Source organism: Phacochoerus africanus, chromosome 8 (genome assembly GCF_016906955.1).
Source record: "Phacochoerus africanus isolate WHEZ1 chromosome 8, ROS_Pafr_v1, whole genome shotgun sequence".
Lineage (NCBI taxonomy): Eukaryota > Metazoa > Chordata > Mammalia > Artiodactyla > Suidae > Phacochoerus > Phacochoerus africanus.
Genome location: NC_062551.1, coordinates 57,107,159 through 57,130,786, shown reverse-complemented (window position 1 = coordinate 57,130,786; position 23,628 = coordinate 57,107,159). Strand labels below are relative to the sequence as shown.

Below are 23,628 nucleotides of genomic sequence, written 5' to 3'. Positions count from 1 at the left end.
TGAAGATGTGGTACATATACACAATGGAACATTACTCAGTCATAAAAAGGAATGAAATAATGGCACTTGTAGCAACATGGATAGACCTAGAAATTACCATGCTAAGGGAATTTAGACAGTGAGACACAAACATGATGTGCTATCACTTGTATGTGGAATCTTAAAAAAGGATACAATGAACTTCTTTGCAGAACAGATATGGACTCACAGACTTTGAAAAACTTTTGTTTACCAAAGGAGACAGGTTGGGTGGGGGGGAATATGCTGGGGATTTGTGATGGTAATGTTTTGAAATTAGGTTGTGGTGATGATTGTACAACTATAAAGATAATAAAATTCACTGCGTTTAAAAAGAATGTCCACTGAGAAAATGCACAATGCAGCAGTTGCAAGTTATGTATTACTGGGGGCAAAATCAGGACTATGCTCTAGAAGACAGCATCTCAGATCAAAGGACCGACTTCACTATGTGGGATTGACTAATAGCCACAGGACAAGGAAAAACTGACAGTCATTGTAAGATGCCCTATGGTATAGATTTCAGAGCATGGGGGTGCCAGAGTATAGATCTAAAACTATGATCTAAAATATCCTCCTTGGAGTTCCCATGATGGCTCAGCAGAAACAAATCTGACTAGCATCCATGAGAATGAACGTTCGATCCCTGGCCCCGCTCAGTGGGTTAAGGATCCAGCATTGCTGTGAGTTGTGTGGTGTAGGCCAGTGGCTACAGCTCCGATTCGACCCCTGGCTAGGCAATTTCCATATGCCGTGGGTGTGGACCTAAACAGACTACATAAATAAATAAATAAATAAATAAATACATACGTAAAGGGAATAGCTGTTGTAGATTACAGATTAATGTAAACAAAAGAACCTATGGAACTGGATAAAACAGTTGCAAACAATGCAACCAACAAGGGCTTAAACTGCACAATGTACAAACAACACATACGATTAAACAACACAAAAAACAAACAACCCAATCAAAAAATGGGCAGAAGACCTAAGGAGACATGTCTCCAAAGAAGACATACAGATGGGCAACAGGCACAGGAAAAAAATGCTCAATGTTGCTACTGATAACGCAATTCGAAATGACAACGAGGCACCACCTGACACTGGTCAGAATGGCCATCATTAGTAAGTCTACAGGTAACCAAGGCTGGAGAGGGTGTGGGGAAAAGGGAGCCCTTCTGCCCTGTGGGTGGGAATGTAACCTGGTACAACCACTATGGAGGCTTGAAGGCCAGCCACCATCATGCAGGACACAGCCTGTATCCAGACCAGGAAGTTCAGGACCAACCAACTACTTCCAGGGACACAAAGGGTCATCCGTGTCCTCCACCCTGGGAAGACAACGGTACCTAAGACAGAAATTTGGGGAAAACTAGCCAAAATATACAAGAGGACTCCAGATGTCATCTTTGTCTTTGGATTCAGAACCCATTTTGGGGGTGGCAAAACAACCGGCTTTGGCATGAGTCATGATTCCTTGGAGGATTATGCAAAGACAAATGAGCCCAAACACAGGCGTGCAAGACACGGCTTGTATGAGAAGAGCAAGACCTCCAGGAAACAGAGAAAAGAACGCAAGAACAGGATGAAGAAAGTCGGGGGAACTGCAAAGGCCGACGCTGGTGCAGGACAAAAGGGAGGAGTATAGAGTCTGCAGTGACTGTGTCTGCGGTGACTGTGCAAAATTTTCATGAGGAGCCTAATCAACAAAGAAGTTTTACATGTTAAAAAACAAACAAACAAACAAACAAAACCCACTATGGAAAAACAGTATGGAATTTTCTCAAAAAACTAAATATAAAACACCCCTATGATCCAGCAATCCCACGCCTGGCATATATCCAAACAAAACTATAACTCAGAGAGGTAAGAGTTCCTGCTGTGCCTCTGTGGATTAAGAACCCAACTAGTAACCATGAGGATGCAGGTTCGAACCCTGGCCTCATTCAGTGAGGTAAAGATTCATGGTTGCAGGGAGCTGTGGCGTAGGTCACGAAGCTACCGTCTGGCGTTGCTATGCTGTGCTGTAGGTTCCTTGTCGGATTCATTTCCACTGAGCCAGGATGGGAAGTCCTTTTTTTTTTTTTTTTGGTTTTTGGTCTTTAGGGTTAAATTTCAAATCTTGTTGCTTTAAAAAAAAATTCATGAACACAATCCTTTGTCGATGAGTTAGATCTGTTTACCACATGTTGCCTAAAAAATTCAGAGTGTGTGAACAAAATATAGCAGGAGAATATACGTCAAGTGTTCAGAACATTAGGTTGTTGTGCTACAGAAGTAAGGAATCCAGCGCCACACATGTAATTACCTGTCTCCACGACCATGTAACCTACTGATCTACGAGCCTAAACATTCCAGCAACCTTGATTGCACTCATTAAAATGAACTCACTCATTTTGTCAGTTAGGAGTGACTAGAAACTGATGATCTAGGAGGCAATGAAGACAAGAGCCTGCCTTCAAATAGCTTATATTCTACAAGAGAAAATCAGGAATAATTAAACATTATTATAAGAAGTGCAATGAGGAATTCCCATTGTGGATCAGCAGTAATGAACCAGACTAGTATCGTGAGGACGTGGGTTCAATCACTAGTCCTGCTCATGGGTAAAGGATTTGGAGTTGCTGGGAGCTGTGGTGGAGATGCAGTTCGGAACTGGTGTTGCTTATGGCTTTGGCGCAGGCCAGCAGCTCAATTCCACCCCTAGCCTGGGAACTCCCATATGCCACAGGTGTGGCCCTAAATAGCAAAAAATATATATTTTTTTCTTTTAGGCTGCACCCGCGGCATATGGATGTCACCAGGCTAGGGATTGAATTGAGCTGCAGCTGCCAGCCTACGCCACAGCCATGGCAACTCTGCATCTGAGCTACATCTGCGACCTGACACAGGTTGCAGCAATGCCAGATCCTTAACCAACTGAGTGAGATCAGGGATCGAATCCACATCCTCACAGACACTATGTCGGGTTCTTAACCTGCTGAGCCACAACAGGAACTCCACAAAATAAATTAACCTAAAAAATTTTTTAAAAATGATAAAAAAAAGAGAAGTGAAACCAAATACAATAAAATAACTGTTAAAAAGAAAATAAAAAGAAATAAAGCCAAGGTTTTGGTTGGTTAAAAAAGAGAAGGGGTACTAATAAATTTATGTAGAGATGCTGAGTTGAAGGATAGAAGTAATTTGTCCTGTTCGTGTAAAGACATGCTGAAGAGGTTTGTCTTGGAGGCCAGACAATGTGGATTCAGTTTCTGATTTACCATTTACCCACTTGCTGCAGTGGGCCTGAAAGAGTCTTTAAACATAACTTTGTTCCAAGTTCCCTCATTTGTGAAATGGGAATAAACACAACACTTATTTCGACAAAGGAAAAAATGTTTAACTCAATTATTATTATTACTATTATTTGGTTTTTAGGGCCACGCCCATTGCACATGGAGGTTCCCAGGCTTGAATCAGAGCTGCAGCCGCCAGCCTATGCCACAGCCACAGCAACTTGGGATCCGAGCCATGTCTTTGATCTACACCACAGCTCATGGCAACACTGGATCTTTAATCCACTGAACGAGGCCAAGGATGGAACCCACATCCTCATGGACACTAGGCAAGATTCAGTTCCACTGAGCCACAATGGGAACTCCCTAACTTAATGAATTTTATTATTACATTTATAGTTGTACAATGACCATCACAACCCAATTTTACAGCATTTCCATCCCAAACCCCCAGCCCATCCCCCCAGTCCTCAACCAGTCTCCTTTGGAAACCATCAGTTTTTCAGTCTGTGAGTCAGTATCTATTCTGCAAAGAAGCTCATTGTATCCTAATTTTTTAGAATCCACATATAAGTGAGAGCATATGAATTGGTGTCTTACTGTCTGACTAACTTCACTTAGCATAATTTCTAGGTCTATCCATGTTGCTGCAAATGCCATTATTTCATTCATTTTTATGGCTGCATAATATTCCACTATGTATATGTATCACATGTTCTTTATCCACTCCTCTGTCATTGGACATTTAGGTTGCTTCCAGGTTTTTACTGGTTAAAAAAATGAGAAGTGATACATATAAATTTAAGTAGAGATGTTAAGTTGAAGGATATAAGTAATTTGTCTTGTTAGTGTAAAGACGTGCTGAAGAGGTTTGTCTTGGAGGCCGATGTGGATTCAATTTCTTTCTTTTTTTTTTTTTTGTCTTTTCTAGGGCCGCACCCTCGGCATATGGATGTTCCCAGGCTAGGAGACTAATTGGAGCTTAGGCTACCGGCCTACACCAGAGCCACAGCAATGCAGGATCTGAGCCATGTCTGCAACTGACAGCACAGCTCACGGCAACGCTGGATGCTTAACCCACTGAGCAAGGCCAGGGATCAAACCCAAAACCTCATGGTTCCTAGTCGGATTCATTAACCACTGAGCCACGACGGGAACTTCCTGGGATTCACTTTCTGATTTACCCGCTTGCTGAGGTGGGACTGAAAGAGTCTTTAAACCTGTCTTTGTCCCAAGTTCCTTCGTTTGTGAAATGGGAATAAACAACAATATTTTCAGAGGAAAATTTAGTAATTTAATATGCACAAAGCATGAATAACAGTGACTCTTAATCTGTGTATGATACTAAATATAAATCAAAATCGAGATCATTTTATCAAAGAAAAATAGTGTGGGTTGGGAACTAATTCTAAGTGGAGGGTAGTGATTTCAGTTTTCATGCTAAAATTAGCACAAACCTGGAAGTTCCTGCGGTGGCTCAATGGATTATAAACCTGACTAGTATCCACAAGGATGTGCTTCAATCCCCGGCCTCCCCCAGTGGGTTAAGGATCTGGCATTGCCATGAGCTGTGGTGTATATGGCAATAAGGCTTGGATCCCCCGTTGCTGTGGCTGTGGCATAGGCTGACAGGTACAGCTCTAATTCGACCCCTACCTAGCCTGGGAACGTCAATATGCCATAAGCACGGCCATAAAAATAAAAATAAAATTAGCACAAATCTTATTCTGCCTGCAAGATCCTCTAGCTCATTATGTGAGTACTTTTGTGCGGAAAGGGCACAATGGCTTTGTGGCATCTGCCAATGGAGCTTAACTCCTTGTCACACACTAAAAATCTTAAGAGACTTCTATCTATTCACTCTTGTATTTCATTCGCTTCCCTGCTTGCTTGTTCAGCTCAACACATTTGCATATCAAGCACCTGACCATAACCAACTCCCACAAAAAAAGGTTTCATGTTATTCTACTTCCTTCACTGAACTAAGGTGGAAAAATAACACTATTCATGTTAATAGTGAACTAACTTTGTATGTGTCATTGCCTTACGTGTATTATCACATGATAAAACTTAAATATCCCTTGTTGTAAAACATGGGAAATGAGAAAGGAAGAGAAAAGATGCAATGAAAAAACCTGTGTTAACCAATGTGTTAGGGCATTCCCACTGTGGCACAATGAGTGAAGGATATAGCTTTGCTGCAGCTGCCACTCAGATTTGATTCCCTGGCCTGGGAACTTCCATATGCCATGGTGTGGCCAAAAAACAAAAACAAAAACAAAAACAAATTAGTGCAAGTGTGCGCACACGTTGGATTACCCAATCACTAAAAAGAGTGAAATAATGCTATTTACAGCAACATGGATGGACCTAGAGATGACCACAGTAAGGGCTGTCAGAGAGAAAAAGACAAATCCAGAGTTCCAATTATGGTACAGCCGAAAAGAATCCAACGATTATCCGTGAGGATGGAGGTTCCACGCCTAGTCTGGCTCAGTGGGTGGGGGATCTGGTGTTGCTGGGAGCTGTGGTGTAGGTTGCAGATGCGGCTTGGATCCCAAGTTGCTGTGGCTGTGGTGTAGGCCGGCAGCTGCAGCCCTGATTCACCCGCTAGCCTGGGAACTTCCATATGCTGCAGGTGTGGCCCTAAAAATAAAAAAAGACAAATACTTTATGATACCACTTATATGTGGAAACTAACATGACAATAATGAACTTATTCAGACTTACAGACATAGGGAAGACATGGTTGCCAAGGGGGAGGGTGGTGGAGGGACTACGAGTTTGGAAATAGCAGATGTTTGTAGGATGGATGACCAGCTAGGTCCTACTGTCTAACACCGGGAACTGTACTCAGTGTTGTGAGAAACCACAATGGAAAAGAATATATAGAATAGGAGTTCTCATCGTAGCTCAGGGGAAACGAATCTGACTAGGAACCATGAGGCTGCAGGTTCGATCCCTGGCCTCACTCCATGGGTTAAGGATCCAGCGTTGCTGTGAGCTGTGTAGGTCACAGACGTGGCTTGGATCCTGTGCTGCTGTGGCTTTGGCGTAGGCTGGTGGCTATAGTACAGCTGGCCTGGGAACCTCCATATGCCATTGGTGCAGCCCTAAAAAAAAAAAAAAAAAGAATAGGAAAAAGAATATATAGAATATATATATCAGAAAAAGAAAAAAATGCAATATATGTGTCAAAACTTTTTCCTCTTTGGCCTATATGGTCTAGGTGACAAAGTCGGAGACCTTCCTCCGTTGATTTCAAACAGTAGTTCAAACCAAAAGTGGGGACCCTTGGCTAAATCCCACCCAGTCATCACCTGAGCGCACCAGCCAGTAAACATTTTTTTTCCTCAAATTATTCTTTGAAAACCTTGGAATTCTCCCATCCCCCTAGAAAGCTAAAGTATTTAACAAACATTCTTATAATATTACAATCAGTCTACATGACTGAACTAACATGAGGGTGGGGTTCCATCCTATTCCAGGAAGTAGTAGCAACTGTAAATTAGCAATAACAGAAAAGTGCTATGTGGGCAGTCCCACTGTGGGGCAAGGGGATCGTCGGGGTCTGCGGGACTGAGTGGGACGTGATTTGATGCCCTGCCTGGCAGTGGGTTAAGGATCCTGCATTGGCAGAGCTGCAGTATGTTGCCATAGCTGCAGTGTAGGTTGCAACTTCAGCTGAGGCCTGGGGAACTCTACATGCTGCAGGGCAGCCAAAAAAGGAAAAAAAAATGTGTTAGGGTGATGTAGTTTACCTATAAAACATAAATGGCACCAATGCAAATCAATACTTTTTTTTTTTTTTGTCTTTTTGCTATTTCTTTGGGCCACTCCTGAGGCATATGGAGGTTCCCAGGCTAGGGGTCGAATCGGAGCTGTAGCTGCCGGTCTACACCACAGCCACAGCAATGCGGGATCCAAGCCGAGTCTGCAACCTACACCACAGCTCATAGCAACGCCGGATCGTTAACCCACTGAGCAAGGGCAGGGACCGAACCTGCAACCTCATGGTTCCCAGTTGGACTTGTTAACCACTGTGCCACGACGGGAACTCCAAAATCAATACTTTTTAAGAGAAAATTCAAGAATATTGGTTTTCCTTCTTTCTTCTTCTTTCTCTCTCTCTCTTCCTCCCTTCCTTTTTTTCTTTCTTGGCTATACATGTGGCATATGGAAGTTCCCATGTTAGGGGCTGAATTGGAGCTGCAGCTGCCAGCCTATGCCACAGCCACTTCAGCTGGAGATCCAAGCCATATCTGCAACCTACACTGCAGCTCACAGCATCACCAGATCCTTAACCCACTGATTGAGGCCAGGTATTCAACCAGTATCCTCATGGATACTAGTTGGGTTTGTTTCCACTGAGCTTCCACGAGAACTCTGATTATTTTCAAATTGTTGTATTGAGTGCATCAAGGATAAAATAGAAGTTGGATGATTTTAAATCTTCTAATATTTTGTGTGTTCACTATATTTCTATTTTTTTGTCATATAAATCAAGTGCATGCCATGTGATTTATTTGAACACATAAAAGAACATGAAGAAATACATACATGTGCCTCATATTCATGAATGGGGAGCAGATTGTCGGGAATTTGCTGAACATTAGTGAGGTAATCCATAGGATAAGACTTTTGCCCTCCACCATCCCCAAAGTAAACTTGCCTGAAAAACTTTTCTTTCTTTCTTTCTTTTCTTTTCTTTTCTTTTTTTTTTTTTTTTTTTTTTTGCTTTTTAGGGCCGCACCCATGGTATATGGAGGTTGCCAGGCTAGGGGTCAAATCAGAGCTGTAGCAGCTAGCCTATGCATCAGCCAAGCCACTCAAGATCTGAGCCATGTCTGCAACCTACACCACAGCTCACGGCAACACTAGATCCTTAACCACTGAGCAAGGCCAGGGATCGAACCTGCGTCCTCATGGATGCCAGTCAGATTTGTTAACCTCTGAGCCATGACAGGAACTCCAAGAACCTTTTCCTTTACTAATAACTTTCTTATCCCACCAAGTTTCTGCCTAAGACAACTTTCCATTTTGTACAGCTCCTTGGGGCACCTCTCTATTTGCATTATTCTCACTTAAATAATCCGGACTAGAGTGTAGAGAGAATAACTCAAGCACAAATTATGAGTATCTAGTCCCCCAATTGTATGTTGTCTGATTCCACATTGGGAAGACATTGTTATAGATTCTCAACCTTGACACTCTAATGGTGCATTATTACCTTCGCTTATAAAGTAATGAAGAAGGGCTTAAAACTGTCTTGGTGGAAGAAACAGGATTCATCAAGGGTTATGGCAAAAGTGATTAAGTTTTAAATTTTGTTACTTAAAACAGGACTCCTATGATGTTTCTCTCCAGTATGAATTTTCTTTCTTTTTTTTGTCTCTTTGCCATTTCTTGGGCCGCTCCCACGGCATATGGAGGTTTCCAGGCTAGGGGTCTCATCGGAGCTGTAGCTGCCAGCCTACGCCAGAGCCACAGCACCACAGGATCCAAGCCACATCTGCAACCTACACCACAGCTCACGGCAACGCCAGATCGTTAACCCACTGAGCAAAGGCAGGGACCGAACCCGCAACCTCATGGTTCCTAGTCGGATTCATTAACCACTGCGTCACGATGAGAACTCCCCAGTATGAATTTTCTTATGAACAGTAAGGTAGAACGTTCCACTAAGGACCTTGACACATACATCACACTCTTTTGTATGGGTTGTCTGATGACTCTTGAGAGAGGAACCCACACTAAAGGTTTTTCCACATTCATGACACTTGTAAGGTTTCTCTCCAGTATGAATTCTCTGATGATCTGAAAGCTGTGGACTTCCCCCAAAGGCTTTCCCACATACATCACATTTATATGGCTTTGCTCCTGTATGGATTAGTTCATGTCATGGGAGGTGGGAGGAATAAGAAAAGGTTTTCCCACACTCATTACATTTGTAAGGTCTCTCTCCAGTATAAACTCTCTGATGATTTGCAAGCGTTTTTTTTTAATGACTAAAAGCCTTGCCACATTCATTACATGTATAACGTTTCTCTCCAGTATGAATTCTCCAATGATTTGAAAGCTGTGAGCTTCTCCCAAAGGCTTTCCCACATACATCACATTTATATGGCTTTGCTTCTGTATGGATTAGTTTATGTCATGGGAGGTGGGAGGAACGAGAAAAGGTTTTCCCACACCATTACATTTGTAAGGTCTCTCTCCAGTATGAACCCTCTGATGATTTGCAAGGGATTTTTTAAAAACTAAAAGTCTTGCCACATTTGTTACATTTGTACATTTTCTCTCCAGTATGAATTCTCCAATGAACTTTAAGAGATGAATTATAACCAATGTTTCTCCCACAAACTTCACATTTATAAGGTTTCACTCCTATATAGGTTATCTGCTGTATTGACAGGAGTGTGAGATAATGAAAGGTTTTCCCACACTCTTTACATGTATAAGCTTTCTCTTCAGTATGAATTCTCTGATGTTTTCAAAGATATGAACTTCAACCAAGGTCCTTCCCAGATATATCACATATATGAGGCTTTGCTCCTGTGTGGATTTTTTTTAATATATAATGATTTTTATTTTTTTCCATTATATCTGGTTTACAGTGTTCTGTCAATTTTCTACTCTACAGCATGGTGACCCAGTTACACATACATGTATACATTCTTTTTTCTCACATTATCATGCTCCATCGTAAGTGACTAGACAGGAGTTCCCGTCGTGGCACAGTGGTTAACGAATCCAACTAGGAACCATAAGGTTGCAGGTTCAATCCCTGCCCTTGCTCAGTGGGTTAAGGATCCGGCATTGCCGTGAGCTGTGGTGTAGGTTGCAGACGTGGCTCGGATCCCGTGTTGCTGTGGCTCTGGCATAGACTGGCAGCTACAGCTCCAATGAGACTCCTAGCCTGGGAACCTCCATATGCCGAGGGAGCGGCCCAAGAAATGGCAAAAAGACAAAAAAAAAAAGTGACTAGACATAGTTCCCAGTGCTACACAGAAGGATCTCCTTGCTTATCCATTCCAAAGGCAATAGTCTGCATCTATTAACCCCAAGCTTCCAGTCCATCCCACTCCCTCCCCCTCCCCCTTGGCAACCACAGGTCTAGTCTCCAAGTCCATGATTTTCTTTTCTGTGGAAAGGTTCCTTTGTGCGTCTATGAGATTCCAGATAAAAGTGATACCATATGGCATTTGTCTTTCTCTTTCTGACTTACTTCATTCAGTATAAGAGTCTCTAGGATTTTTTTATGTTGTATGAAGTCGGAGGAATGATAAAGTTTGCCCATACTCACCGCATTTGTAAGGTCTCTCTGCAGTATGAACTCTCTGATGACCTGCAAGGGTTGATTTGTGATTAAAGAACTTCCTACAGACATTACATTTGCAAGTTTTCTCTCCAGTATGAATTCTCTGATGAATTTCAAGTGATGAATTTTGACCAAAGTTTCTCCCACATACTTCACATTTATATGGTTTTGTTTCCATCTGGCTTGTCTGACATATTGAGAGGCATGAACAGTAACGAAAGGCTTTCCCACACTCTTTACACTTGTAAGATTTCTCTCCAGTATGAATTCTGACCCAGTGCAATGTATGAATTTTCATCACAGACTTTCCCATGTATATCACACTTATATGGTTTTATTCCTGTATGGATTATCTCATACTATGAGAGAAGTGAGTGGTAATCAAAGGTTTTCCCACATGCATTATGTTTATAAGGTCTTTTCCTGTGTGGTTCCTGGTCTTGTGTCACGACTGAAGGATGCATAAAATCATTTTCAAATGCATAAGAAATGTTGCTTTGGACACGTGAAGAAATTCCTTGAACTGGTGAAAATGAGGCTCTACTACTGCTGATACTCTTGTCACTTTGGTTACATTCTTCTATTTTCTCTTCACTTTTAAAAGTAGGTGGTATATCCTGAAAGCTTAATGCAAGCATGTTTTCAGTAGTCTTCCTTCCTGGAAAATTTCTACCATGTCAATCTCTTATCAGTGAGATTTTCATTATGATTTATAGGCGCTCCTTTGTAAAAAAAAAAAAAATTTTTTTCAAAGGAAAGAAAAGACAAAAGAAACAAAATTATCTCTGTTGAAAAATGACATGATCAAATATGCAGAAAAACCTGAAGGTTCTGCCAAAAACATTGCTGGAAATAACAAACACAGAAAAATTAAAAGATATGAAAAGGCAAAAATCAATTCCTTCTAAACACAAAAACTAAATAATCAAGATGGAAATTTAGAAAACAATTCCACTTACAATACAATGATTAAATGATTAAATAAACCACTTGGAATAAGCTTACAGAAAAAACTGTAAACTAAAAACTCAGAGGAAAAAATATTAGAAATGATGTAAATTAATGCATGCATATCCCAAATTCATGGACTGGAATCAGTACATTCTTTTTTTTTTCTTTTTTCTTTTTTTTATGGCCACAACCACAGCACGTGGAAATTTACTGGCCAAGGACTGAATCCATCACAGCTGCAATGACAGAGCATAGGATCCAACTGCATTAACCCACTGTGCCACAGCGAGAACTCCTAAATGTCAGTATTCTCAAGATGTCAACACTACCCAAAAAGATTCACAGAGTCAGTGGAATCCCTGGTAAAATCCCAATAGCATTTCTCGAATAAATAGATAAATGCATCCATAGATTCCTATATAATTTCAAAAGACACTCTATAGGAGAAACAAAGTTGTTGAAAACAACAAAGTTGGGGAATTCACAATTATGTGAAAATTATTACAAAGCTAAACTAATCAAAGCAGTGTGGTCCTGGGAAAAAAGATATACTGGAAGAGGACAACAAAGATGTCAGAAATAAACTCTGATGTACTTGGTCAAATGACGTTCCAAGAGTGTGTTAAGACCACACACTGGGGGAATGCTTCCTATTAAATTAAACAAATGATGTTTCATCATCTAATATATCATTCAACTTTCTAAGCTCACGTATTAAGATGTTATGAGGAATTCCCATTGTGGTACAGTGGAAACAAATCTGAGTAGCATCCATGAGGATGCAGGTTCAATCCCTGGCCTTGCTCAATGGGTTAAGGATCTGGTGTTGCCGTGAGCTGTGGTGTCGATCACAGACATGGCTCGGATCCCAAGTTGCTGTGGCTCTGGCGTAGGCTGGCAGCTGCAACTCCGACTGGACCCCTAGCCTGGGAACCTCCATATGCTGTGGGAGCAGCCCTAAAACAAAACAAAACAAAAGGCTCTTTATTAACTAAGGATGGATTATCAGATCAAGAAACCAGATAAAACTGTGGACCCTTGACCGTGTGTTTCAACAGCAAGTTGCAGAGGCAAAACCATGCCCACTTAGGGGAATACAAAATGAGGAGGCGTATACGAGCCCCACTGGGTAGCGCTGTACAGGAGGGAAAGCAGCTCAAAGCACGTGGGTCAGACAGTGACCTTCACACGGACGCATACGTGCCTTTCACCACAAACGCCAAAGCAAAAGCATCACACAGTCACCCCCAAAGGGACAGGGCATTAAAATCATGTTCCGTCCAGGGCCTCACACATTCCCTAAGTAACATGCAAAGAAGATCCGATCCACCAGGCTCATAGCCCACGAGCCTCAAGGGCGCAGCAACAGCAGAACAGAAGGAGTGTCTGAGGAATCGGGACAAGCAGACAGGGCTTGAGACAGGTCCATGCAGCCTCTGAGGGGCCAGATGGAATCAAAGAGCAGCCACATTAGCGGGTGCGGCCCTAAAAAGACTAAAGACAAAAAAAAAAAGAAAGAAAGAAAGAAAAGAGGAAACTGGGTATATTGAAAGTTTGCCATTGAGCTTGAAATATATTTAAACTCTGAAACAACTCCTGCTGTATTATGAAGTGGGGAGACCATTTGAGGAATGATAGCTTTCAACTCCTGATGCCACATGCTGAGTCAACAGTGCTTCCAGACTACCCAAGTGAAAAAGGGCTGACCAGGGTTCCCACCGTGGCCCAGGAGGTTAAGAATCCAACTACAGGGGCTCGGGATGCTGCAGAGGTGCCGGGTTGATCCCTAGACAGCTGAATGGGTTAAAGGGTCTGGCCTGCGCCTGCTGCAACGTAGGTATCAGCGTTGCTTCAGATTAAATCCCTGGCCAGGAAAATTCCAAATACCAAGGGTGTGGCCATTAAAAACCAAAAGATAAAAAACAGGGCCTCGCAAGGGGCACACAGGGGAAAATGCAAGAGAGAGTCCCCCTCTAGAAGAAGTCATCCTGACCCACATTGATCAGGTTCCCAAAGGTCTGCCAGCATCACGCCCCTGTACAAGGCCCCCTGAGCAGGGTCCTGGCAGGCCTACTCCTCCCAAGGGAAAGTGACGGCCATGCCCTCCAAGGTCAACTGTTCCTGAAATGAAAACATAGTTCACCAAGGGGCCCTGAGGAAAGACTATTTTCACACAAAAGAAGAAGAAATAGGAGTTCCTGTCGTGGCTCAGTGGTTAACAAATCCGACTAGGAACCATGAGGTGGCAGGTTCGATCCCTGGCCTCGCTCAGTGGGTGAAGGATCCGGCGTTGCTGTGAGCTGTGGTGTAGGTCGCAGACACAGCTCGGATCCCGCGTTGTTGTGGCTCTGGCGTAGGCGGGTGGCTACAGCTCCGACGCGACCCCTAGCCTGGGAACCTCCATATGCCATAGAAGCGGCCCTAGAAGTGGCAAAAAGACAAAAAGAAAAAAAAAAACAAGAGGAAATGACTAAGGATCAATTCAGTTGAAATAAATATGCTGAAAAATTCATGTAAATTTGTTGAAGCCAATCATGCCTCTAAGTTTACCTTCATATGTTATTTATTCTTTTGTCTTTTTAGGGCTGCACCCCTCACATATGGAGGTCCTCAGGCTAGGGGTTGAACCAGAGCTGTAGCCGCTGGCCTACACCACACCCACAGCAACTCAAGAACTTCGACCCACTGAGGGAGTCCAGCGACTGAACCTGCAACCTCACGGATACTAGCTGGTCTCATTTCCACTGTGCTACAATGGGGATTCCCCTTATATTTTTATAAGATTATGATGTCCTCCAATCATTGGTGTGTTTTGCAGATTTTACCATAAATTATGCACTTGACTTCCAGGTGCAGCTTCTTGATTCTGGTTGATACAGAGCAGACTGTGCATCCAGTTGGGGCCCTAAGCAATCCCTGCTGATGCTGTGTCTCCAGTCCACAGGCGTGAAGCCCAGGACGATGCCCGGGGGGGCGTCTTCACAAGCTCCAGGTCACTGAGTCATAAGTGGAGGGGACAGGCCCTGAGGGGAGGCCCCGGGTGACTGGTTATGGACAGTGTCAGGCAGGATACTTCAGAGTCAGACAAGATGCGTGAGGCCAGGAGTTCCCATCGTGGCGCAGTGGTTAACGAATCCGACTAGGAACCATAAGGTTGAGGGTTCGATCCCTGGCCTTGCTCAGTGGGTTAAGGATCTGGCGTTGCTGTGAGCTGTGGTGTAGGTTGCAGACGCGGCTGGGATCCCGCGTTGCTGTGGCTCTGGCATAGGCCGGCAGCTACAGCGCCTATTGGGCCCTTAGCCTGGGAACCTCCATACGCTGTGGGAGCGGCCCAAGAAATGGCAAAAAGGCAAAAAAAAAAAAAAAAAAAAGATAAGTGAGGCCAAAGGAGGGCATCTCAGGAAGGACAGATGGAGAATCCCTGAGGAATTAACTTTACCTGAGAAACAGCCATTCCTGACTCCTGGCCTTCCTTCCTCTTCCTCCTCCTCCCCTGCCGGGCTTCTTGCTCAGGCAACATGAGGCTTCGAAGTCAATCTTGAAAGGTGAGAAGATGCTGTTTAAGGCTTGGAATCATCACACCCCCTTCCAGTGCCACAACCACACACACAAGGGAAACTTCACCATGTGGAAGAGACAGGCCTCTGCTGCCCACGGTCCCAGGAGGGACTCAGGACAGGAAACTCCCACACAGAGACCAAGAGAGGAGCTTTTCCCCACACTTTCTTCTCATCTCGCTCCCCTCCTGGTGAGGCCCTCATGCACACTGCAGCCATGGGCCCCTCAGCTGGACCCCACAATGCCCTGCAGGTCACAGACCAGCCCTGCTTCATCCTCGAGCAGAGCAGAGCCCCTGCCCCCTCAGCCCAGATCCCAGCTCTCAGGATTGGGAGGACACGGAGCCTTGCTGCTCAAGGATGGATCCAGATTGAAATCCCTTGGGGAATTTTAAACATTATTGAGGCAGGGCCCCACCCCAACAATTTGAAGGGGTAGCTCTTCTCGAGGGGCAGCAAACACACAAGGAAAATGCCTTATCAACTTAATGTGACTCCTGAGATCAGAAGCACTCAGAGGAGGCAAACCCAGAAAGCCTCCCAAATGCTTTGTCTTTTCCAGTTTTATGAAGGTATAACTGATGAATAAAAATGATGTGCACATGCACTTCCCGGGTGGCTCACAGCATAACTGCTCAGCATTGCTTCTACGGTGGCTCTGGTTCACCCCCTGGCCTGGGAACTTCCCAAATGCCGCCAGGTGTTAAAATAAAATGATGTGGGTATACAGAGTTCATTGTGATTATTTGACAGATGTATACATTGTGTAATAATTGTCAGAATCTGGTAACTTACACTTCCAGGAACCCATGACTTTCAGTTCAATTCTGAGCGATGAATACTTACACAATATTCTCTTAGATCAGGCAGAGGCCGCATGCAACTGAATGTTCACACACTTTTGCCCAACCCTGCCCCATCTCCTCTCTATGGTTTTGACATTTCGTTTTATTTTTAGGGCCGCACCCATGGCACATAGAAGTTCCCAGGCTAGGGGTCAAATAGGAGCCGTGGCCGCTGGCCTACCCCACAACCACAGCCATGCAGGATCCGAGCAGCGCCTGCCATCTACACCACAGCTCATGGCAACACCAGATCCTTAACCCACTGAGATGAGGCCAGGGATCGAACCTGTGTCCTCATGGATATTAGATTCATTTCCACAGAGCCTCAACGGGAAATCCAGTTTTAACATTTTTAGGTTCCACATATAAAATGTCTTTTTCTGTCGGGCTTATGTCACGGAGCATAACGATCTTGAGATCCTACATTTTGTCCTAAGCGGCAGGATTCTTCATTTTTATGGCTGAATTACATCTATTTTAAATATACGGTACACCCACATGCATACATATTTATATGAAAAAAAATTTTCATCATCCGCTCATTTTGTTAGACCACTGACTGAAACCGCCCACCCTGGCCAGGCACAATATGAGCCTCTTGCATGAGCTGACTCACAGCAGGAGGCCCTGACCAGGAAAAGGTGCCGCACTGAAGCCTAACCAGGAGCATTCAGGAGGGGCCCACAGGAGGGAGGAGAGGACCGACCCCCCAGGATCCTTGGCTGAGAGCTGCGAGCATCACCAGAAAGGGCTCTGAGCCAGACCCCGTCCGGGCGGAGCAAGCCGATTGGACAGGGATGACCCAGAAACCAACCCCATTCCCCTAAAACTGGAGACCTCGAGCCACGTGGCAGAGCAGTCCTCCTGGGTCCCCTCACCCCACTGCTCTCCCCCGGGGCATCCTTTCCCAAGAAAGTTCATGTGTGTCAGCACGTGCGTCTCCTCGGACAATTCATGTCTGAGATTGAGACAAGAGCCCGTTGTTGGGGTCCCCCATCCTGCAACAATTATTCATTAGACATTTTGTTCTAAGGAATAATTATCTCTGCAATTGTCCCCATATTATGCTGAAGAGTTGCACAATGGAGTTCCTGTCGTAGCTCAGCAGTTAATGAATCTGACTAGCACACATGAGGGCGCAGGTTCAATCCTTGACCTTGCTCAGTGGGTTGAGGCTCGGGTGTTGCCATGAGCTGTGGTGTGGGTCGAAGATGTGGCTTGGATCCTGCATTGCTGTGGTTGTGGCCCAGGCCTGCAGATGCAGCTCCGATTAGACCCCTAGCCTGGGAATCTCCATGTGCCACAGATGAGGCTGTAAAAAAAAAAAAAAAAAAGAAAGATTTGCACAATGATTCCTATGCTCCAAAAAACATAACAAAGTCATCAAATAACATACATACATGGGCCAGTTTCTATCCAGTCCCTCAGGAGAATGCACCCATTCTCCCGCATCCAGAACTCCCCATGGGCTCGGCTCAGGCCATACTTCAAAGGACGTTTTGGAGGAGAGTATTTTGTTCTTTCTAAATCCACTGCCTTCATCCTCAGGTGTGACTGTGAAACAGAACTTCCCACCGTTTTTTTTTTTTTGTCTTTTGTCTTTTTTGTTGTTGTTGTTGCTATTTCTTGGGCCGCTCCCGTGGCATATGGAGGTTCCCAGGCTAGGGGTCTAATCGGAGCTGTAGCCACCGGCCTACACCAGAGCCACAGCAACGCGGGATCCGAGCCACCTCTGAAACCTACACCATAGCTCACGGCAACGCCGGATCGTTAACCCACTGAGCAAGGGCAGGGACCGAACCCGCAACCTCATGGTTCCTAGTCGGATTCGTTAACCACTGCGCCACGACGGGAACTCCCCACCGTTCTTTAATTAGTCCCAGCATCTAAATGCATCCCCAGAGGGAGATGCTGCAGCCCCCCTGGGAGAAGGGACACTGGGCTCCCTTCAATGGAGGGACAACAGGACAGACGGAAAAGAGTCAATAATCCACAGAGATGGGAATTTCTGATGACAGGGGTTGATATACTGGCCATCAAACACACTGAAGGTGGCAGCAGAGACTGTCAGGAGGGGCGGGGGACCTCTCTGAGCCGAGACCTGAAGGGTGACAAAGGGCCTGAGCCCTGGTGCCTGAAAGGCAAAGGGGAAGAAGAGGAATGAAGAGCTGAGACCGACAAGGTGACTGTGCCCTGGGCAGTGAACCCGCAGCACTGGGTCTGCTCCCAGGACAGGGCTGCAGACACAGGCAGGGCCCTGAGGGCGACACAGGGCTGTGCCGCCACAGGGAGGAGTCGGGGTTTGTCCTGAGGCCCAAGAAGAGCCAGCGGAGGTCTGGGCATCAGGAAACACGTCGACTCCCTTCGGGTTTGCAGGAGACACTCGTTCTGGTCTCTCTTACTCTGAGCCTATATTCCTGCCTCCACGGCAGCCTTTCTGCTCTTCTCCTTCCTGCTGGGAGGACGAGGACTCCTTTAAAACTCTAACTGCAGAAGTTCCCATTTTGGCACAGTGGAAACGAATCCAACCAGTAACTATGAGGACGTGCGTTTGAGCCCCGGCCTCACTCAGTGGGTTAAGGATCCAGCATTACCGTGAGCTGTGGCGTAGGTTGCAGACTCTGCTCAGATCTCGTGTTGGGTGGCTGTGATGTAGGCCAATGGCTACAGCTCCAATTTGACCCCTAGCCTGGGAACCTCCATATGCTGTGAGTATGGCCTTAAAAAGACAAAAAAAAGAAAAATAATAATAAAATACAATTCTAACTGCAACAGGACACTCTCCAAAAAGAACTGCCAGGGGAATTCCTGTCATGGCTCAGTGGAAACGAATATGATTAGTAACCATGAGTTGCAGGTTAGATCCCTGGCTAACTGGTTAAACTAGATTTTTCTTTCTTTCTTTCTTTTTTTTTTTGTCTATTTGCTATTTCTTGGGCCGCTTCCGTGGCATATGGAGGTTCCCAGGGTAGGGGTTGAATCGGAGCTGTAGCCACCAGCCTAAGCCAGAGCCACAGCAACTCGGGATCCAAGCTGCATCTGCAACCCACACCACAGCTCACGGGAACGCCAGATTGTTAACCCACTGAGCAAGGGCAGGGACCGAACCCGCAACCTCATGGTTCCTAGTCGGATTCGTTAACCACTGCGCCAAGGTGGGAACTCCTAAACTAGATTTTAATGTAAATAGATCAGTGATGGCTAACTGGTTAAACTAGATTTTAATGTAAATATAAAAGATCAGTGATGTATCTGCCAAGTGCTCATCAAAATAGTCCAAAATTATCACTTACCAAGAAAGTTTTCCATGACAGAGAAAACACAGGGATATTTAATAAACCTCAAAAAAAAAAGTTAAGAGAAATAACCTGTCAATTACTATTATTATTTTTTTTGGTCTTTTTTAGGGCCGCACACAAGGCATATTGAGGTTCCCAGCATAGAGGTGGAATTGGAGCTGTAGCCACCGGTCTACACCACAGCCACAGCAATGCGGGATCCCAGCCGCGTCTGCGACCTACACCACAGCTCACGGAAACACTGGATTTTTAACCCAGTAAGCGAGGACAGGGACTGAGCCTGTGTCCTCATGGATGCTACTCAGATTCGTTTCCACCGAGCCATGACGGGAACTCCAATAATCTAAATATTCTAGTGTCAAAGTTTTAAATACTTGAGAATATAGTATATTTAGAAAAGAGTGATATGACTAGATTACAGAAGCATGCTAAAGCTTATTCCAAAAGTGAATAATTATTTATAGGAAAGTAATTGAACATACTGATTAATTTCAAGCTCCAAATAATTACAACTATAGAAAGAAAATGCAAATCCATTACAAAAAAAAAAAAAAAACAACCCCACAACACTTTGAATATTCCTTTAAAGAGGCACCAGGTGGTAGTAGTCATTTCTTTCCACATTTCTCTCCCCCATTCCTTTACCCCACGCTAGGAAAAGGGAAAAGGGTGACACACAACTGCCTATGTCAAGTCACTGCCCCCTGCTGAATAGTAATTGCAAAAGCAAAGTATCATTTGATTCAAATGATTACTACATGCACAAACTTGGGAGTTCCCAGTGTGGCATAGGATCCGTGGCATCTCTGGAGGGCTGGGACAAAGGTTCCATTGCCGGGCCAGCCCAGTGGGTTAAAGACCTGGTGTTGCCACAGCTGTAGTCAGATCTGTTCCCTGGCCAGAAACTCCATATGCTGAGGAGGGGCCAGAAGAAAAAAAAAAAAAAGCAAGCACAAAGTTTACACAATGTATTGCAATAGTCACCCTGAACTGAATAATCTAAGGAAACAGATTTTATTTCCTTATTTTTATTTTATTTTATTTTTTTAGGGTTGCACCTGCAGCATATGGAAGTTCCCAGGCTAGGGGTGAAATCAGAGCTATAGCTACTGGCCCACACCACAGCTCACGGCACCACTGGATGGATCCCTGACCCACTGAGCGAGGCCAGGGATCGAAAATACATCCTCATGGATACTAATCTGATTTGTTTCTGCTGCATGACAACGGGAACTCCGAAACGAATTTTAAATTAGAATATAAAGCCACAAACCAATATATCACAACTTAATCATCCAAAACCCACTCACCACTCATTGGAAACCAGTTTTTCCTGTCTCGAGCACTACTATGCATTTCCGTTTTCATTTTCTTTACTTGTCTCCCTATTTATTTCCTTTTTTTTTTTGGCCCAATCTGATGCATGCAGAAGTTCCAGGGCCAGGGATCCAAACCATAGCAGTAACAATGCTGAATCCTTAACAGCTAGTCCACAGCTCTGGTTTTTCTTTGTTGCTTGTTTTTTTGTTTTTGTTTTTTTTTAACTGTTAGTTCCTTTGTTTTTGGCTGCCCCAAGCATACAGAGTTACCCAGGCAGGGTCAGATCCAAGTCGTAGTTGCAACCTACAGAGCAGCTGTAGCAATGCAGGATCTGTAGCCACTGTGCTGGGCCCAGGCCCTGGTTCCAGATAAGTCCAGAGCTGCTGCACCACAGGGAGAACTCTTGTCTGCTTCTGTTGCTCAATGCGGTTCCTGCCCTCATATATATATATATTTTTTAAATAAAGGGGTTCTGGCGGCGGCACCGCGGGGGCCGGGGAGGGGCGGGGGAGAGAGAGGCGCTCGCGGGCGACGGATGGGGAGAGGCCCGAGGAGGACCCGCCCCCGCCGCCACCCCACGACACACCCCAGACCCGCTGCCCTCCTATTTAGACCCCTACAGGTGTCCTGTCCACGCTGCAACTTCTTTCCCCTCTAATTGAGTGCTTCCTCTCCAACCTTTCGGATTGCCCTCAATCTCTAGCTCTTTCTGCCTCTTTCTTCTGCCATCTCTGCTCCCGATTTGCCCTCTGGGATACCACCCTTCTACCCCTGCTGTGCTTCCTCTGTGGTCACTCTCTCACACCCTCAGGTGCTATGCTTCCTTCCTCTGCTCCTCAATTACTGCCAGTGTTGCAGGAGGGGGGACCCTTTCCAGAGCCTGAGCAAGGACTCTTGTCTAACACTCGGAAATGTATTGTCCGAGACACCTGTGCTGACAAGGCAAAAGACTTTCCTGGACGGTGCACCCGGGGTGCAGAGCATTAGGGTGAGGGATCACCCCCCCTACCGGGGTGCGGGGAAGGGCTGCGGGGCAGAAGGACAGGCCTGAGGGGCCGCGAGGACAGAGGGGCTGCAGGGAGGGTGTCTTCGGAGAGGGCGGGCTCCCGAATCCCAGGACCAGGGCGAGGACGCGGCCCCTCTGGGAGCAGGGTGGCCGGCGCTGCCTCCAGGGGCGAGGGATGGAAGTGCCGCGCGGAACCTACTCCCCGAAGAGGACTTTACGGGGGAGGGGGTAAGGGGTGGGAATTAAGCAGGAAAATGTCTCCAAAGGCAGAGACTGGCCTCAGAGCGATTTCCAAACCAAAGGAAAACATGCCCGACCCAGAACTGCAACGTCCGGAATTGCTCCGCGTGGAGACGCGGCTGCTGGGCTAGAAACTCGATGGTCACTCCCAAGACTGTGAGGACACAGCAAGGGGCACCTCCCAGCCAAATTACACAATAACACAAATTTCACAAATTACACAATACACGCTCTGCACCCTGACCTTTACCTCGTATCGGGGCCAATTTCCAAGGAAAATGTCTGCGCCGCGAAGAGGCGGGACTTCCGGGGGCGGGATCTGGACGGGGCGCTGTCGGCGCGGGGCGGGGCCTGGAGCGACCCCTGGGCAGCACCTGAGCGGGGAAGGGCGGGGTCCTGAGGGTGACTCCCTGCAACCTGCTAATTTAAAGCGACCGTAAGTTTTAAGGTAAAAGCTTAAAATCGTGGGGGTCAGTTACTTAGGAAGCGAAGATGTTTCCTCTTAAAAGTTTTCCATAAAAAGGAGAGAGGGGCAAATTTTTCTGACCTTTTCTTTTTTTTTTTTTTTGTCTTTTTGCTATTTCTTGGGCCGCTCCCTCGGCATATGGAGGTTCCCAGGCTAGGGGTCCAATCAGAGCTATAGCCACCGGCCTACGCCAGAGCCACAGCAACGCAGGATCCGAGCTGCGTCTGCAACCTACACCACAGCTCATGGCCGGATCGTTAACCCACTGAGCAAGGGCTGGGATCGAATCTGCAACCTCATGGTTCCTAGTCGGATTCGTTAACCACTGCGCCACGACGGGAACTCCCTGACCTTTTCTGATTCAACTGAAACTAGAATTGTGACTGAATTTAAATTTGAATGATTGCGAATGGAATTGAAAGTTCAGGAACTCCTTTTTTTTTTTTTTTTTTTGTCTTTTTAGGGCCGCACCCGCAGCATATAGAAGTTCCCAGGCTAGGGGTCCAGGTGGAGCTGCAGCTGCGGGCCTACACCACAGCCACAGCAACACCAGATCTGAACTGCATCTGTGACCTACATCACAGCTCAGGGCAACACCGGATCCCTAACCCACTGAGAGAGGCCGTGTCCTCATGGATCCTAGTCGGGTTCGTTCACCACTGAGCCAGAACGGGAACTTCCGAAAGTTCAGGAACTCTTAAATCACTTTCATCACCTCCATTCCACAGAGTCATGTTTTCACTCTGTGGATTGTATCCTTTCACACAGAGAAGTTTTTATTTTATGTATTTATTGGCCTCCCTGTGGCATATAGACCACCCGGCCAGGAATCAGATCCCAGGCCCAATCGTAACTTAAGCCTCTCCTGCAGTAACAAGTGATCCTTAAGCCACTGTGCCTGGCCAGGGATCAAACTTGCGACCTAGAGCTCCCAAGCCGCTGCTGATCCTGTTGCTCTACAGTGGGAACTCCTAAGTCTTTATTTTTGATGCAATGAGGTGCCAGCTTCATTCTTTTCCTAGTATATAATCTAGTTTCTCACCACCATTTGTTACAGAGACAGTCCTTTTCATTTTGTGTATCTGGGGACCCTTTCCCAATACATTTTACATAGATTCAAATGATTCGAATGATGATTTCTGGTATTCTAACCTGTTCAGGCAAGGACCGCACCATCTGGGTTACTCTGGAATATGTTTTGTCATCGAAAAATGACAGCCTTGGAGTACCCTTTGTGGGGCAGCAGAAACAAACCCAACTAGTATCCATGAGGATAGGAGTTTGATCCCTGGCCTTGCTCAGTGGGTTGGGGATCCTGTGTTGCCAT

The 23,628-nt window shown here is 45.4% G+C and overlaps 1 protein-coding gene and 1 long non-coding RNA gene across 2 annotated transcripts in view; one reads left to right on the top strand and one right to left on the bottom strand.

Moving 5' to 3' along the window:
- LOC125132725 (uncharacterized) overlaps window positions 1–22,339 on the bottom strand; it is a 36,250-nt gene extending 13,911 nt beyond the window's left edge. Inside the window, exons 1-3 of the long non-coding RNA XR_007136304.1 lie at window positions 22,086–22,339; window positions 15,008–15,105; window positions 10,603–11,339 (exon numbers count right to left, since the gene is read on the bottom strand). This is a non-coding gene — a long non-coding RNA (uncharacterized LOC125132725). The remainder of the gene's footprint in view (window positions 1–10,602; window positions 11,340–15,007; window positions 15,106–22,085) is intronic.
- On the top strand, window positions 1,241–1,708 carry LOC125132714 (40S ribosomal protein S24-like). Its single transcript, XM_047790360.1, has one exon. The coding sequence runs from the start codon at window positions 1,262–1,264 to the stop codon at window positions 1,664–1,666; it is 405 nt and encodes a 134-aa protein (XP_047646316.1). The 5' UTR covers window positions 1,241–1,261; the 3' UTR covers window positions 1,667–1,708.
- Window positions 22,340–23,628: the final 1,289 nt, after the last annotated feature.

Excerpts from the sequence above, each read along its gene's own strand:
- LOC125132714 (XM_047790360.1), top strand. The coding sequence starts at position 1,262 with ATGCAGGACACAGCCTGTATCCAGACCAGGAAGTTCAGGACCAACCAA.